The 15,806-nt window shown below is 49.9% G+C and overlaps 1 protein-coding gene across 2 annotated transcripts in view; it reads left to right on the top strand.

The window, feature by feature from the left end:
- Positions 1-4,547: 4,547 nt before the first annotated feature.
- Positions 4,548-15,806, top strand: part of BCL2 (BCL2 apoptosis regulator) — a 92,000-nt gene continuing 80,741 nt past the window's right edge. The window contains exon 1 of one of the 2 annotated variants that reach the window (XM_040547962.1): positions 4,548-6,814. In XM_040547962.1, the coding sequence (XP_040403896.1) occupies positions 6,230-6,814 (585 nt within the window). In that variant the 5' untranslated portion in view covers positions 4,548-6,229. The remainder of the gene's footprint in view (positions 6,815-15,806) is intronic. The other variant, XM_040547963.1, reaches the window with a different exon arrangement.

Below are 15,806 nucleotides of genomic sequence, written 5' to 3'. Positions count from 1 at the left end.
ACAACTTTAAATGAGGTCTCCCGCCACACCTCCCATCGTCTTCATTTCCTTGCTTTCCAACCTCTACAGGCACTAAACTGGTGTAAAAACAAACAAACAAAAAAAACACTAGTCTTCTGTTGTTGGTGGGAAGGGGTGAGGGGAATAATGCTGTTAAGGTTCTGAACAGAAACTTGCACTGAAGGAAGTAGAAAGTGTGGTTTTATTTTTTTTTTAACCCTGATGTTGCATATCGAACTTGGAAAAGTGGAAGCATTTTGAAAAACTGATTTGGGAAGGTTGGCTTTTGGTGAAACCTTGAATGGAGGGATATACTACCCAACCTGCTGTATGGTAGGGTGCCACCCAGGCAGTCTGAAATTTTATTTTTCTAAGTTGAAAACAAGTTTGTTTTCAGCCTGGAGGGAAATCCCCATGTTAATTTTAAACCTTTCGAGTTCTAACTATGAAGTGAATTCTGTAGTAGTGCTGCTAGAGAAATATAAATAAACCCGAGAGGGTAAAGCAACACATACGTGCCTAATACTAGGCGTGCTACCAAACACTGAGAATTGATTTCCTTGGCCAAAGCAGAGTTAAACGCTGTAATGATACCAGCTGTAAATAATGTGTAAAACAGTAAGTCTCAAAAGACTTTGAAATGTTCTAGGCACAATTTACCTGTTAGTGAATTATCCTTTTTAAAGCTGATTTGAGGGAAGTAGTGAAAATGAAGTGTGTTGGTCTTTATCTCAAGGCATTTACTCAAAAATGCTTTCCCTTTTTTTTCACTTTAAGAGAGAATTTAACAAGCGTAAATAAAAGTTCATGGGTCAGAGGTGAAAGTTTCCATTTGTCCAGCACGTTCTTCCCATTTCCCATTCTTCTAGGGATGCAAAGGAGCCGTCTCCTTTGCTCTTCTGCTGTTCTGACTGCGGGTTTGGTTGATTCCCTTCTCCACAACAGAAAGAGAAATCACACGAATGTGTCGGTAGCTTGCAGGCGGTGGGGGGACAGCTCAGGGAGCGTGAAGACAAGACCCGACTGCCACGTAGTGAAATAGAGGCGTCAAGGAGAAGGATTTCCAGCGGTGCCCATCGGGCCTGTTAGACCAGCTGGCTGCAGCCGTTTTGCCTCCCTCCACCTGTTACATCTTGGCAAGAAGTAAAGGTGGGTGAGGGATGAGGACAGTGAGAGGGGTCTGGAAGGCAGGAGCTGTTTGGACCCTACCGATGCTACCTCAGCATCTCAGGCCACTGCCTTTCCTGGAAAGCACAATGAAGGCCCCATGAAATAAACTGTAAGTGTAGGTTAAGTGGGCTTTCAACTTTTTACAGTAGCTTTCTGTGCTCTGCAAGCACTTCAAACAAGAAGGATCTGCTCTGCACCCGTAACATTTGCAGCACCTGGAGGATGAAAGGCAATCTCCCGTTTCAGGAATGCACTCTGCAGAAGTACTCATTTGTTCCAGTTAACCTGCTGCTGTCCCGGGTAAAAATGAGAAAAACGTTCATCCAAACTTCAGGGATGCTACTTTCTCCTTTTAATTTTGCACACAGAAAACCTTTTTAAAAAGTATTTCGTACCACAGCCCCTAGCTGCTGCCTGGATAGCAGTGTCAGGCACCGAGCAAAACAGACGAGGCGCTATTAGCAATAAAGGGTGCTACGCAGTCAATAGCAAGGAATTAAATGCACGCAGGCAGGTCTCTGAAAGAGCATTCTTTTCAAGGCATTTCGTGCGGCTTGGCAAAGATACCGTAGGTCTGTGGGTGTCATGGTCTCATGGACAGAAACAAATGCACAAGGTCACGCAGTCAATAGCTACTTTTAGGCAGGGCAAGGCGCAGTGGTAGAACAGGCAGCTCCGGCAGGCACGAGCGTGTGCAGAGCAAACACAGGCCGGCGTGGAAAGGAGAAGCACCGAACGCCGTGAACGGAGAAACCCAGCTGAAGCGTAGCTGTGGCTGACGGAGGCAGAAGCCCCACTGGACACGCCACCAGCTGGCATTTACAGCGCCACTGGCTGTACGGGGAGCAGCCCGGGGATTGAGTCCCGTCACACGGAGCAAACATACACCCCACCTACCTGATGGCTGCTCAGGCAGCCCTTTAAGCAATTGCTTTTATGCAACCTGCCTGCTCACGAGCATGGGAAATAAAAAAGGCGGGCAGGTCACCAGGAACCGGGGCTGCTGTTGAAATCCTGTTGATGTTAACACAAAGACAGAGGGAAAAGATGCTCCCCTTGCAGCTTGTCACAGAGCGGGCATTAAGAAATTTCCTAGAGCACTTGTCAGCAAGGCATCGACCGCACGTCGCGCATCTGGGAGGCCATCAAAGAATCAGCAGGCTTTGCAGAGTCCTCCCCGTTTGGTCAGTTGCCTAAATACAGGTGAGGAAGCTGGCTCACCAAAATTATCTGTCCTTTACGCTGCCGGGCCTGACTGATACCCGTTGTCGATGCTCCTGTCCCTGTTAATGCTCAGGTGAGCTGCTTTCATCCGAGCTGCTGCTCGTCTTCCTAATTTAGTTCCGATCTTTTCTGCAGCTGCTTCTTTTTATTCGTCTGATAAACTTCAGTGGGCCCACTCACATGAAGACAGATGTGTGCATGGAAGGCTCTGCAGGATCAGATGTTTAGTAGCTGATGTGTTATACTGCTGCCTGAAAGCACAGTGGTGACTTCTTAACTGACTCTATGCGTTCATTTCATGTTCCTTGTTACATCCTGAGCCTCTCTTGCTGCTTTGTTCTATATGCCCCCAAAAAACATGTTGCCTGCATTTTGGATGCCTTTTTAACTGCTGTTTTATCCTGCTGAGCTCAAACAAACAAGGCAAAAACCAGTACTGTAATGCAAACTTGTGAAACTTTAATACACGCTCATCACCCACTCAGGTGGCATTATAATTGGGTTTAAGATGCCGCTCCCTTCAATTGCAGGCATAAATGCAGGTCAGCTGCAATGCATTGGACACGTCAAGGAAAAAAAAAAAAGACTTTAAATGCACTTTTTTTTTTTTTAACCAGAGCCCAGTTTGTCGTTCCTCAAGGCACAGTTTTTGTTTCCCATGACTCACCCTTAATACCCAAGTTTAAAGCGAGCAGTTCCTAGGATTTTTCTCTTGTGTTTTTCATCTTTTGGTATCAGCTGTGTTCAGTATTAGCAAGCTTTCCTGTCAACCACGACAGCTGGTTTTGTATTAGACTTTCAGAAAGGCTGGGATCTCTCATTGCTATAGCAAAGTGCTGAATGTTGTGGGGGAAAAAAGCATCCTTACTAAACCCACTCCAAACAGAGCAGCTCATGAAGTTTTGCTGTACCTGTTGCTATCAGAAATCGGTTACAAATTCTAAAACTATTTTCCTGTTCACATGTTCTCTGGTCGTTTTGATGGTCTTACGTGTCCCCTCACGCGAAATGCCCTAAGCAAATCCCGTGGCATTTTCCACGCCTCCTCATCAGGAGCGACGCTTCGGTGCATCCCCAAAGCCTTCCCTTCGGGGGGCTGCCGCTCAGCATCCAGGCACCTGGCCACGCCGGGAGGGGACACAGGGGACACAGGGGACGCCTCCTTCCCTCTCCCGGCAGGAGGAAGGAAAAATAATACTGCTGGGGGGCCAGCGGCGGCCGCTGGGTGGCAACAGCATCCCGCCGGGGCTCTGCCGCAGGGTGCCGGCTCGGGGATGTGTGTGGGGGGGTTCCCTGAAGCGAAAGGGGGCGTCCTTGCTGGGGGTGGGGGGGCTTTTCGTCGGCAGCTCCCTCCCCAGGAGCTTTGTCCTGCTGCCGGGCAGCTCTCGGAGTGGGGGCCGGAGGGAAAAGGGGGGGTGAAGGGGCAGCATCCCTGCCCTAGGGCTCCCCCGTCGAAGCAAATGCCCGGTCACGGCTTAATTCATGTGTGTTTTTTTTCCGGGGGGGGGGGGGGGGGGGTTCATACACGGGATTGTCATCCCCATCACCCTCGGGTGGGCTTGAAGACAAAACCAGGCAGGGCAATAATAACCTCCTAAGCAGAGGGAGGTGCTGAGCAGCTCCTCGCCCCCCTTTCCCCTGGGATTTCTCCCCACTTCCCGGCCCGGCACCGCTCGTCCCTGCCCTTCGTCCCCGAGCAGCTCCTTGCCCTCTTTTCTCCCCTGAAGCCCCCCCGGGCCGGCTGGGGGGACATGGGGCGCCCCCTCCTGCAAAAAGCCCTAAAATTCCCCTTCCCACGGGCAGCAGCAGCAGGTGCGTGCCGGGGCTGCAGCGCGGGCAGCCCCCGGGGGCTTTTATGGAAGGGGGCGCTTCGGTTTATTCCTCACCACCCTTAGCTTTTTTAATTTTTAATTTTTATTTTTTAATTTTAATCTCTTATTTTGAAACAAACCCGTGCAGCCGCAGCAACCTCGGGGGGGCGGCGCGGAGCCACCCGCCGCGCTGCTGGCCCCCGCCGCCCGCTTCCTCGGGGGAGGAGGAGGAGGAGGAGGAGGAAGAAGAAGAGGAGGAGGAGGAGGAGGAGGAAGAGGAGGAGGAGGAGGCCACCGCCCCGCCCCGCCACCGCCCCGCCGCCGGCCCCAGCCCCGCGCCCGCCGCGATGGAGGGCGGGCCCGGGCGGCGCGGGGCTGCTCGCCCTCTCCCCCTTTCCTTTTTTTTTTTTTTCTTTTCACCCTTTTTTCCTTTTCCTATATTTTTTTCTTCAGCCGCCCTCCCACCTTTCCCCCTTTTCTTGAATGAACCGTGAGGCGGAGCTCTAGCAACCCACCGCGGCCGGAGCCTCCCCCCCACGGGGCTCCGCTCCTCCCCGCCTCTCCCCGCCCCCGCTGCGCTCCGCTCCCCCTTCACCCCCCTCCTTTACCCCCCCCCCCCCCCCCAGCCTCCCGGAGCCTCCCGGAGCCGCCGCCGGCAGCAGCAGCAGCGCGGAGCGCCCGGAGGAGCCGCCCGGAGCCTTGCGCGGAGCTTGCGCCGAGGTTGCGCCGAGGTTGCGCGGAGGCTGCGCGGGCGGGCGGCCGGCCAGCGGTGCCCAGCGGTGCCCATCGTCGGCGGTCGCGGCCCGTCCGCGCCCCTCGTCGCCTTCTCCTTCCTCCTCGGGTACAAAAGCTGCTGGGGAAATGGCATTATTTCTGCCCGGGGCCACGCTCGCGAGCCGCTCGCCTCTTTTTTTAAAAAAGCAAAACCGCCCTACGCTCCTCCTGGTGAAAAAGAATTGATTTCTTTTTTCTTTTTTTTTTTTTTTTAAAAAAAAAAAAACAAACATATTTTCTATTATTTTTTATTTTTTTATGTGTGCGTGTGTGTGTGTGGAAGCGCTGGGCTCCTGCGATCGGTGTCTGAATGAAACTACGTAAATGCATATGCCCGTACGTTGCACTGGAGGGAAAAACGGAGCACTTCTGCGAGAGGCTGCCTTCAAATGTGCTTCAGCTGGTCTCCAGGATTTTCCGTCTCTCCGGGGCTGTTCGCCTCCCTGGGCTCCGAGGCGGGATTTTCTGAGCTTTGACAGATCTCCGGAGATGCCTGTTAAACGGGAGTCTGGGAAAAAACATTGGAAATCGTAGCGATCCTGGGTTTTTTTGCCCCTTTCCCATCCCCTCGGTGACTTGAAGCATCAAAGCGGCCGGAGCTTAACGTTTCTGAAGACTTGGCGATGTTTGGGTTTTGTCGTTGCTATTTTTTTTTTTAGAGGAAACTTGACAGAGGAACATATTTATAGTCCCAAGTAAGTACTTTACAGAGGAAATTTAGTTTGTGTAACTTAAAAGAGCGGTGTCGAGGTTTCTAGCTTAAAGGGCATTGGATTAACGTTCATCCAAGGCTGCTTAGCAGATCACGTTGAATTGCAGCTTTGACGGTGTGCGTTCGCCCGCTCCTCCGTGTCCCCGGTAGCTCGGCACCTAGGGGAAAATGCACCTGATTTTGAATAAGTATAATATTTTTTAAAATGTGTCTCAGCACCAAGGAGGAAGTGTTTTCTAAAGTAGGTTTATAATAAGTAATAAATGTGCGTCTGGAAGTAAAGTATTTACAGCGTTTTTTAACCCGTATTTATACCGTGCATCTCAAAGCGAGGAGGCAACACTGAGAAGACAAACGTACCTCCGAGACCCTGGGAACTCCCCCACGTCACCATGAATGAAACCGTGCCCGATACCGTAACTGGATTATAATTTTTGGTGTTATTAAATTTATTATTATTGGCTGCTTTACTTTTTTGGGTTCATCCTGCTCCTCTTCTTCCTCTCTCCCTTCCTCTTGCTGCTCCCTCTCGGAAATCATGGCTCATCCCGGGAGAAGAGGCTACGATAACCGGGAGATAGTGCTGAAGTACATCCACTATAAACTCTCGCAGAGGGGATACGACTGGGCTGCCGGCGAGGACAGGGCGCCCGCGCCTACGGCTCTCGCTCCTGCTGCTGCTGCGGTTGCTGCTGCTGGGACTCCTTCCCGCCACCGCCCTGCCGGGCTGCTGTCCCCGCACCCCGAGCCCCCCGGCTCGGCTGCTGCTAGCGAGGCGCCCCCGGGCGAGGGGCTGCGCCCCGCGCCCCCCGTGGTCCACCTTGCCCTGCGCCAGGCCGGGGACGAGTTCTCCCGCCGCTACCAGCGGGACTTCGCCCAGATGTCCGGCCAGCTGCACCTGACGCCTTTCACGGCCAGAGGCCGCTTCGTGGCCGTGGTGGAGGAGCTCTTCCGAGACGGGGTGAACTGGGGCCGGATCGTGGCCTTCTTCGAGTTCGGCGGCGTGATGTGCGTCGAGAGCGTCAACCGGGAGATGTCTCCCCTGGTGGACAGCATCGCCGCCTGGATGACCGAGTACCTGAACCGGCACCTGCACAACTGGATCCAGGACAATGGAGGCTGGGTACGTGCCCTGCGCTTTGCTTTCCTCCTCCGATGGCCCACGGCTTTGGGGGCTCTGGGGCGGCTCTGGGGCTCACGGGTGCCCACGTGTGCTCACCTCAGTGCGAGCCTCGGGACGCGAGGTTTGCCTCCTGCGTCTTTGTGCCGGTGTGGGCCTTCTGCTGGCTCCTCTGCTGTCGGGTGTCACCTGATGGTGCGGCTGCAGTGAAATGGTGTTGTTTGTTTTGTGGAGGGGGGCAGCTGCAGCTCCCTCCTCAGGTGCCGAAAGGCCAAGCAAGGTGTCCTTTCCATTGGAGGGCTCCGCTTTCCCATCACCTTCACCCACCGGTGGCATCAGCCCTGGCCAAGGCTTGTTGCAACGCAGCATGGGAAGGGGTTGCAGAGGCTGGGATTGGGCAAGGGGGGTGGCAGGTCCTGGGTGTGGGGACCATGTGGCCATCCCTGCATGTTGGGGTGATGCACCGTGCACGGCGAGTGTGGGGACATGGTGCTAGAGGCAACCAAATGGGCAGGTGACTGCTGGTGCCAGGGTGGCAGCTGGAACAGGGCTCCGTGGCAGAGGATGTTTCTGGGGTGAAAAATCTGTCTTTGTCTCACCATAAAACAAAGGTGCTGGGAGACGGGTCCGTGGGATCGTTCCGGAAAAATTAGTGTTTGTTGTGAAGTCAAATGCGGCTACGTTTCCGGGGTAGAAATCACCTCTGGCTGAGGTTGGTTTTAGCATCATCCAGAAAGGGAAGATTTCCACTTGTGGAAAATGGACAGCTTTTATACTCGTAGTCAGTCAAGCACCCTCCCTTTCTCTCTCTCTCTTTCCAAAATAAATAACCACATTTGGAAGTGGAAGGGTATTTCTTTCCTTTTTCTGCTATTAATTGACATACTGTGACAAAATGTGGTCCCAGCCACTCTCCCGCAAACCAAACCTGCTGAATGTATATATAGCTTGCAAAATTAATGTGTTGGGGTGAGACCAGGCAACAGCTGTACCAAAGAAGAAACTTTACGTACGGGCTGAGAGCTAGCATCAGTCACCTGGAAATGGAGGTGTGCTGGCCAGGAGATTGTTAATTCCAGGCTTGGTCTCCTGTGAAATACAGGCAGCGAGAGGAATCGGTTGCATGGCATGCCTTTGGGAGGTGTGTGTGTGAAGGAATGGAAAATACAGCGTGTGTTTCCCAGTTAGCATGGTTTGTAAGCCCGGCATTTGCAAAGCGTTAAATTTTCAATCTTTGGTCCCTTGCTAGCTTAGCATTACGCTCGGTGGCGTGCGCCCACGTTGACCGTCTATTAAAACGTGAAGGCATTGCCTTCCCTCTGCCGAGCCCACCTGAGCCGAGGGCGCGAGTGTCCGGGGATGTGGGGGACATCAGCATGCTGCCCCGGTGGAGGGAGGAAGACTTCGGGGCCTTCTTCTCAGCCGAAATCGTCCAGAGGGTGCTGCAGGTCCCTGGCTGCCAGCTGCGCTCCAGGCGGGACTGTCCGCCTCTTCTCCCGCACTTCCACCCAGAAAGAAAAAACTCACAGCTCGTGGGGCCAGGAGGGGGAGCAAAAAATGTGTGCACGCACGTGCGTGTCTGTCTGTCTGTATATACACGGGCAGGCATGTGTGGGTGTGTACGTGTGTATATATACGTGTGCACGTATGTATAGGAAGTGACTCCAGCACCTAGTGGTTCGGACCACGCTTGGGAAGAGGGAGACCTGTGCTCTGATCCCCTGTGTCACAGATCACTGCCCGGGGGTTGCTGCTGTTGTTTTTTTTTCACAAAGCAGATGCTGAGGTGGGAGCTGGGGGGGGGGAAAGAAGAAAAAAAAAATCAGTAAAGAGTTCAGGCTGCCGGAGAGCTTCGCTGGTTAAAACATGAGTAGCGAAAGGGTTAGGGATTTCCAGCTTGCTCTTCTGGGCTGGGATGCCTAACTCGTGCGTAAGTCCCACTTCAGGCTGGAAGCCCGTTTGTGGAGCTGGGGCCCACGGCTTGCTGCAGAGCCAGTGAAGTCATCCTGTTGACTCCAGCGAGCTTTGGATCAGATCTGTAAGCATGCTGGAGATGCGTTGTCCTGTGGGCGTAGTGTATGAGGAGAAACGTAAGTAATGAATAAAAATGCGAATGTAAACGGACAGGTGTTACCAGGAATGATTGGCCAGATAAGGTGAATGCTGCAGCTCTTTCCTGATGGTTAGAAATAGAAGTAACTTAAACTAGAATCACTAAATGCCTTTAAAAGGCAAAGATGCTTCTTATCAACAGCCATTTAGCTGTTTATTGAGGTTTCCTATAAGCAAAAGCTCCTGATGCTGGGTGCATGTGATGCCACTTACTGCTGCGTGTTATTTGCAACATGCATATGGAAGAAGATGTGCAAAGTAGTAACCCACAGTGGTTTTTGCCTGAATGGTTGGTACCTCTGAGTCATTTGGTTAGTATTAAGCACAGGCAAAATCTTCTAGCTTGTTACGAAGAGTTAAAGACTAAATGAAGTTTCAAGTGCAGCTCTTGGGATCCTCCCTTCAGCCAGAAGAAATCAAGGATGGCATGGGGCACTGGATCCTTTTTTTTTCCCCTCCTAGTTTTCAGGACACATCAGTGGAAAAGCATGCTTTAACACAACTCTGTGAAGTACTCAGTCTTCAGCTTGGCACTTGTACCATGCCCTGCATGCAAAGCTCATGACAGTGTCATCAGTGGCTCTTCCTAAGCAGCTGATCACCTTGTAGGTGGCTGCGCTTTGGAGGACCTCAGCATAACCTTATGCAACATCTCTGTATCACCCAGGCTCCCTGGTGTCTGCTTTTGTAGCCCCGTCTACTGCTTCATGTCTAGCTTCCTGGCATGCTGGGGATTTGTGGGCTTATGAGAGGCCGTGCAGCATCAGGATAAGGTTTAGGAAGCGAGCGTTGCAGTTAGTCATGAGTGTGTGTTACACAGCAAGCACACTGGACAGCGCGTGTGCGCTTTCAGGCTATTGTATGGGCCTGGGGCTTACACCCAGGTCTGAAGCTAGGTTGAAGTGTCTTCGTTATTAACCTTCCTATTCTGAATCTGTTTTGGCAATGTGTTGGCCGTTTGTTTTCAGAAGGATGTGAATCCTTCGTGTTATAAGGAAAATGGAGAAGGAAAGAAGCGTATCGGAGCGCAGGCTGGGAGGGGATGTAGCTGGTGGAGTGCATACCTCAACCCTCGCCAGACATCCACTGCTGCCGGTGCCTGGGGATTAACACCATAACAATATGAAACATCATATTTTGCTCAAAACTTAGAGAAAGCAACAGATGGATACTGCCTGTTCGAAGGCTGTAGTATTAGCTTGTGGTTCTGGTGGCAAGTAAATGCAGCTTTCAAAGATTTTCACATAGGTCAGGATACCACAATATTGTACTTTGGCCTGATAACATCTTAACTGTGTGACAAAAGAAATAAGAGGAGGACCAGCTCATCTCTGCAATTTTGTGATCCTTCGTATAATGTATGCTTTCTGATTGACACCTGAATGACTTCATTTTATTTTCTAGTGCCTGATGTTTTAGTGGCAGGATGGCTGGCTTTGCAGTGGCCTAGCACACGTTACGACTTTAAACTTTGATGTAGGGAATATGAAATGTGGTGCAGCTGGTGTGGGGGCAATAACTGCGTTTGTCTTGCAGCTGCAGGTTCTACAGGTTCCTCTTGGGGCATGCGACATCAGGTCTGTTCGCTGAAAATCTAGAAAACATCATTTTAAATGAGAACATCGGTGTTTGAACCAAGGATGTGATAGCTGTACACTTTCATCCAGCGCTGTTCTGTTACCACGGTTCTTTATTCTGTCCCACAGTTAAGGGCAGATACAGAGAAGGATTTAAGCACCTGAGGTGGGCCTCAGGTGGAAGACTAGGGCTTGCCCCCTCTAAATGTCCCCGGCCACCTCTGAGGCAGAAGACCCCACGTTCTTGCAAGTCCGCACCCGAGCCAGTTGGGAGCAACCCTGCCTTGCACGGGGACGCCGTTCCCAAGGCCCACCATGTCCCAGGCCCAGCAGGTGTCCTCTGGGCCTGGCCATCGTCACTTGTGCTCCATTGTCACTTGCAAATGTAGCCATGGTAAGCCCCTGCTTTGCCTAGCAGCTTCATGGTTAAAGTCTGCTCCCAAGGTTTTACTAGGAGTCTGTCTCCAGCCTGAGGGATTTTACTCCTGTGCCTCCAACATCTCAGGAGGCTTTGTTTGCTGGATGGCAGCTGGTTTCGCTGGGGTGTCCTCTATTTTGTCAACGGGGCTCCTCTTTCTGCAGTGGTGAGGTTTCATTTGGTGGAGGAGGAAGAAGCTAAGTGTCCAATTCCCACTCTCTGACATGCTTTCTGAGGTGACCATCTAAAGCCAAACGTGTTGATGCTTCTTGGACCAGCAGCTAGACCCCGGGTTTCCCATTTCCTGGGTTGACTGCACCGATCACTGAGCTTCCTCCTTTCATTTTTTTATTTTTTTCCCCTCTCTATTCTACTTGGCTTGCTGGCACACCTGGAGAAGGAAGCATGGAGAGAGACCTTGCCCTGTGGCAATTCACAGGCTGATCATTCCAGCAAGGGGTGGTGGATGCCTATAGCAGGACAGCGCTATCGCTTACAGATGCTGGTGGGATGCAGGGGCCTGCCCCTGTATGGGTACTGACACTGCATCCATTCCCAAAACTGCCCACGCTTTTCCTGCGTGTCCACTTGTCCTGTGCATGGCAGGGCCATGTCGGCAGCCAGGTGCCCCCGCGGCAGCGCAGGCGCCACGGGTTTTGGCGGTGAGAGGCGGCCTTGCCACGGCTGAATCCCCTGTGGGGCTAACCCCAAGTCACTGTTTGACTGTCGAAAGGAAGCGATCTGAAATCCACCAAGTGAAATAAATGAATTGGCAGTTTCAAGTGTTGCACCTTCTAGGTCCTTTTGCCAGTTTTTGTGGCTTTGTGGGTTTATAATCGAATTCACAAAATATTATCAAAATATTTTTATTTTTGCTGTTGCCGAAGAGAGAGAAATTCATTCTGCGGGGAAGTTGTGTGGCAGCAGGGAGGGAAGAACCAGGAGAGAAAGAAAACAACCCTCGTTCCCCAGTCTCTTTCAAATGTGACAGCTTTCTACGTAACCCGCAACAATGTTAGGTTGCATATTTTCTCAGAAGTCTTTTTCTTTCTTTGTTTTTTTTTCTTAATACATGTATTGACCATGACCTTTAAAATTTCAGAACCACTGGTCTCGGTTATGGAGGTGATGTCATTTGCCTTGATCTTGCAAAGAACCGTGAAGTTCAAACAGCAATCCTATTAAAAAGTTCTGCTTTACTTTCAGTATTGAGAAAGAAGGCAGCTCTGTGTCTGCGTCAGTGCAGGCCCCCTCGAGCTGCTGCTCTGCTGAAAAATAAGTGGCTTCGTTTTGCCCGTATGTCACTTCAAATTAGGAGTGGGCAGAGTCCTGAGACTGGCGCAGTGATGTGTAAGCCTGCGTGTGGAGCAGGAGCATTTTCTCAGGGGCCAGGTACCAAGGCCTGGGCTCCCTAATGCAGCTCAGGGACTGTATACCACATCTCAAACAAAACTGAGCCCTGTGGTTCATCCTTGTGTACTGCTCTAAGGTCTGTTGGGCCTGGGATGGTGGAGAGAAGTGGGTGGAGAGACAGGAGCGATGCTTGGGTGTCGCTTTGAAACCTCTGGTTTTGGTCTCTGGTTTGGTTTCTGGCGTGCGAGTGAGCCAGCCTTTCTGTGTCCTTATTTTCCCTTTGGCTTCACAGCCGCCTGGTTAGGCTGGCCTGCAGGTCTCAGCGCCACCTGGCCACGCTGCACGGGACCCTGCTGCTCCTGCCACCGCTACAGCTCCTGGCATGGGGCACGGGTGGCCACGGCGTGGGTCGGCAGCCTTGGCAGTAGGGCAGTTGTAACTACTACACAGCATGATAGATGGGGTTAAGTAACAAATCTCTGACCGTAAAATGCGTTTGTTGCAGAATGGTTGAGGTGTGAAGGGACTGCGTGAGGCCATCTGGTCCAACCCCATGTTCAGGCAGGGCCACCCAGGGCAGTCTGCCCAGGACCATGTCCGATTGCTTTTTGAAGGTCTTCAAGGGTGGAGATATTCCAGCCTTTTGACTATGGCGTTTTTGTCCCTTTTAGTAACCCAGGTGAAGGTGAAGCACATGACTGCGCTGATGAAAGCACAGCTGCCTGCATGATCACGAGCTACCAGGATGAGCTCCCGCTCCCCTCACACACGGTTTCATTTGGCTGCTTTTTTTTTTCTTTTTTGGCTGTTTGCCCATTCCGTTGTTCTGCCCCATCTGCAGCTGGTGGTCCCAAGCTTTCCTCACCCTCCCTTCCTGTAAGCGCCGCTTGTGCGGTGACGCAAAGCTGCAGCCTTGCTCACCCCATCTCCACCAGCGCCGTGTCCACATGGGGTGGGCAAGTCATGCCCCATGATGGAAAGCAGAGCCTGGCACATGCTCCTGGGCAAGGCCACCCCATTGCCCAAGCGATGCCCACAAGAGCATCCCGTAGCAGCCTCTGGGAGGGCTGCTAATGATCTCCCACCAAGCTGTGTGGGGCCAGACCCTGCCCACCTCCCCTCCCTCCCGCGGCTCATCTCCTCCATGGCCCTGCTCTTCTAGGTTTTGTTTTAATGCATTTACAAGTGGCTCGTACCTGGTGATTTAGCAATGATGGTAACGCGTGTTCCTCAGTGGTGGGAAAATACTGATTATTTCTGAGGGCAGTGCTGGCCAGCTCTATTTTCCATTTCATTTATAATAATAGGATGGATGAAGGTGTGCGGTGCCATAAATCTTCTCTTCCGCAGCCGGATAGCATCCAGGCCTTCTTGGCAAACATGAATGCCGATGACAGATTTGAAGGATTTTTATTTTACTCTGGCTTTCAGTTTCATTAACAATCTGATGGCTTTTTTTTTTTTGCCTTTTTTTTTTTTTTTTTTTTTGGCTCATGAAAGACTGTGAAACCAAATAACTTTTCCAAACACATCTAAAAGTCTGGAATTTATTTCTGTTATTTTATACTAATGTTGGTTTGCTGTCATAATGATTGCATATTGGTAGACTTTGCTAAATTCCCCTCACTGGAAAGTTCCTTGCAGGTTTCTGGATCTTACAGCTAATGAGTAAGAAAACAAATCTGATTTTAGAAAGTGTTGCCATTGACTTCAATAGGAACAGGAAGAGGCACTTAATTGGACAATTGTAGTTGTGTTTACTTTGTATATGCGGCAAGAAAAATAAGATCAAATGAAAAAGCCACAGGTTTTCAACTAATAGAAAAAAAATAGTCTTTTCTGCAACGCACGATTAACCTTTTGTAGCTGTTTCCATGGAAGAGCTCTGGGAGGAAGTACTAAGCTGGGTTCAGGGAAGGTTTAGGTATTTATAAGGGTAAGGAGAACATCTGTACTTACGTTCAAATAAAACTGCTTTGAAAAGCAATCATACACCTTGATGAAACAGAGGATATATTTAATGTTAGCTGCTGAAATTAGAACACTAAGTGCTGCGCGTAGACCTTTCTCTGGGGCATGTTATTTCATAGTTTTCTATTAGTTAAGAGTCTCTACACCACTGAATTTACTCCCGCACAGAGTAACTGAGGATTTGTTATGCAATTCTCACATTTAGAGTTGGTTAAAAGGAAAAATAAAAGTCAACATCTTTCAGTGCATGTATCATTTTATTGCTATTTTATTTTACTGGAGGAAGAAAAAGGATGTTTCCATTTTGCTGTCTGCGAAGCCGGCTTGGTGGTGGGCTTCAGGGTAGTTCAGTGAGTCATTTAAGTATATGTGCCAGCTACAATCAAAATGAAAAGGCCCTGTTTTCCCCACATAGTGATTCAGAGGCTGTCACGTAGTTGTTACAGAAGGCAGCTGAGAGTCAAAACTCAACTGCCTCTCCTTGGCGCTAGCACTGAATACACTTACGTGATTTGGGGCAGATCATTAACAGCTCTCTTTTTCAGTCAGACCCCTATTAAATGGGTAATCTTGCTAGCTATGCATCATTACAGGTCTGGGAAATGTGTTGACCCCCTTGATATCAAGAGATGGGCTGATGGTTTTTAATTGGGAAAAAAATGTCATGCGAGATACAGTATTGAACAAGAAGAGGTGAGGTAGAAGAAAGAAGAAAAAAATTAAATTGAAGTTAGACTTAAACTATTTCCAATATGCTGTTTGGATGTGTTTAGCAATACTTGTGAAGCAAAAGTTAGAAAGATTTATTTCAGCTGTTGATTTGTAGTTTCTATTTAGGAAAAGGGCGAACAACATGAGGAATGGCAACTTGCAACTTTATTTTTTTCCTTTATGTATCAGCACAGTTCATCAGGCATTTGTTTAATGGGGGAGATTTTCCTTCCTTTCCCATTCCCACAAAATGTGCATGTAAAAGCTGATGTGGCACTTCAGGGGAAGGAGTAATAAGCTATGTTATGTGCACAGATGCAAAGTGTCTTTGTGCACGCTTATTCCTTTGCTTCCATTCGGATATAGGCGGAAAAAGCAATTTTAAAACAAAAATAATTTTTTAAAAAGTGTCTAGTAATCAAACCTCTGGGCTTGACCATGAGGTTAACATTAGCTTAAACTATCTTTCTGAATTGTGGCTTATGAGACAAAATTCCAACTGCTTGCTCTGGAGAGACTTGGGTGACTCAGTGGAAAGTCAGGACAGGTCCTTGGACTGAAGGCTAACGAAACTCCTCCTTCTGCAGTCCCAGAAAGTCCTGTGTTATGTCTTCAGGAGGGAGTAACTTCTGTCAACTTTGTCTTTAAAGGGAAGAACTCGTTTCTGAAGAAAACTCATCATATATTCAGAGTGTGTAATATGAAATGTAGGAGGGAACCTATTTCTATCTTTTTTTTTCCTAGTAAAAAAGAATTAAAAATGATTCAAAGGAGAATTCATATGCAGTAGTAAATGAGTGGGCATTTCAATTAGCAAAATAAGATGATCAGTGTTACCTATCAGTAAAATTTT

The sequence above is a fragment of the Cygnus olor genome, chromosome 2 (genome assembly GCF_009769625.2).
Source record: "Cygnus olor isolate bCygOlo1 chromosome 2, bCygOlo1.pri.v2, whole genome shotgun sequence".
Lineage (NCBI taxonomy): Eukaryota > Metazoa > Chordata > Aves > Anseriformes > Anatidae > Cygnus > Cygnus olor.
Note: the sequence above shows the minus strand (reverse complement) of the source record. Positions and strands in the feature narration are given on the sequence as shown.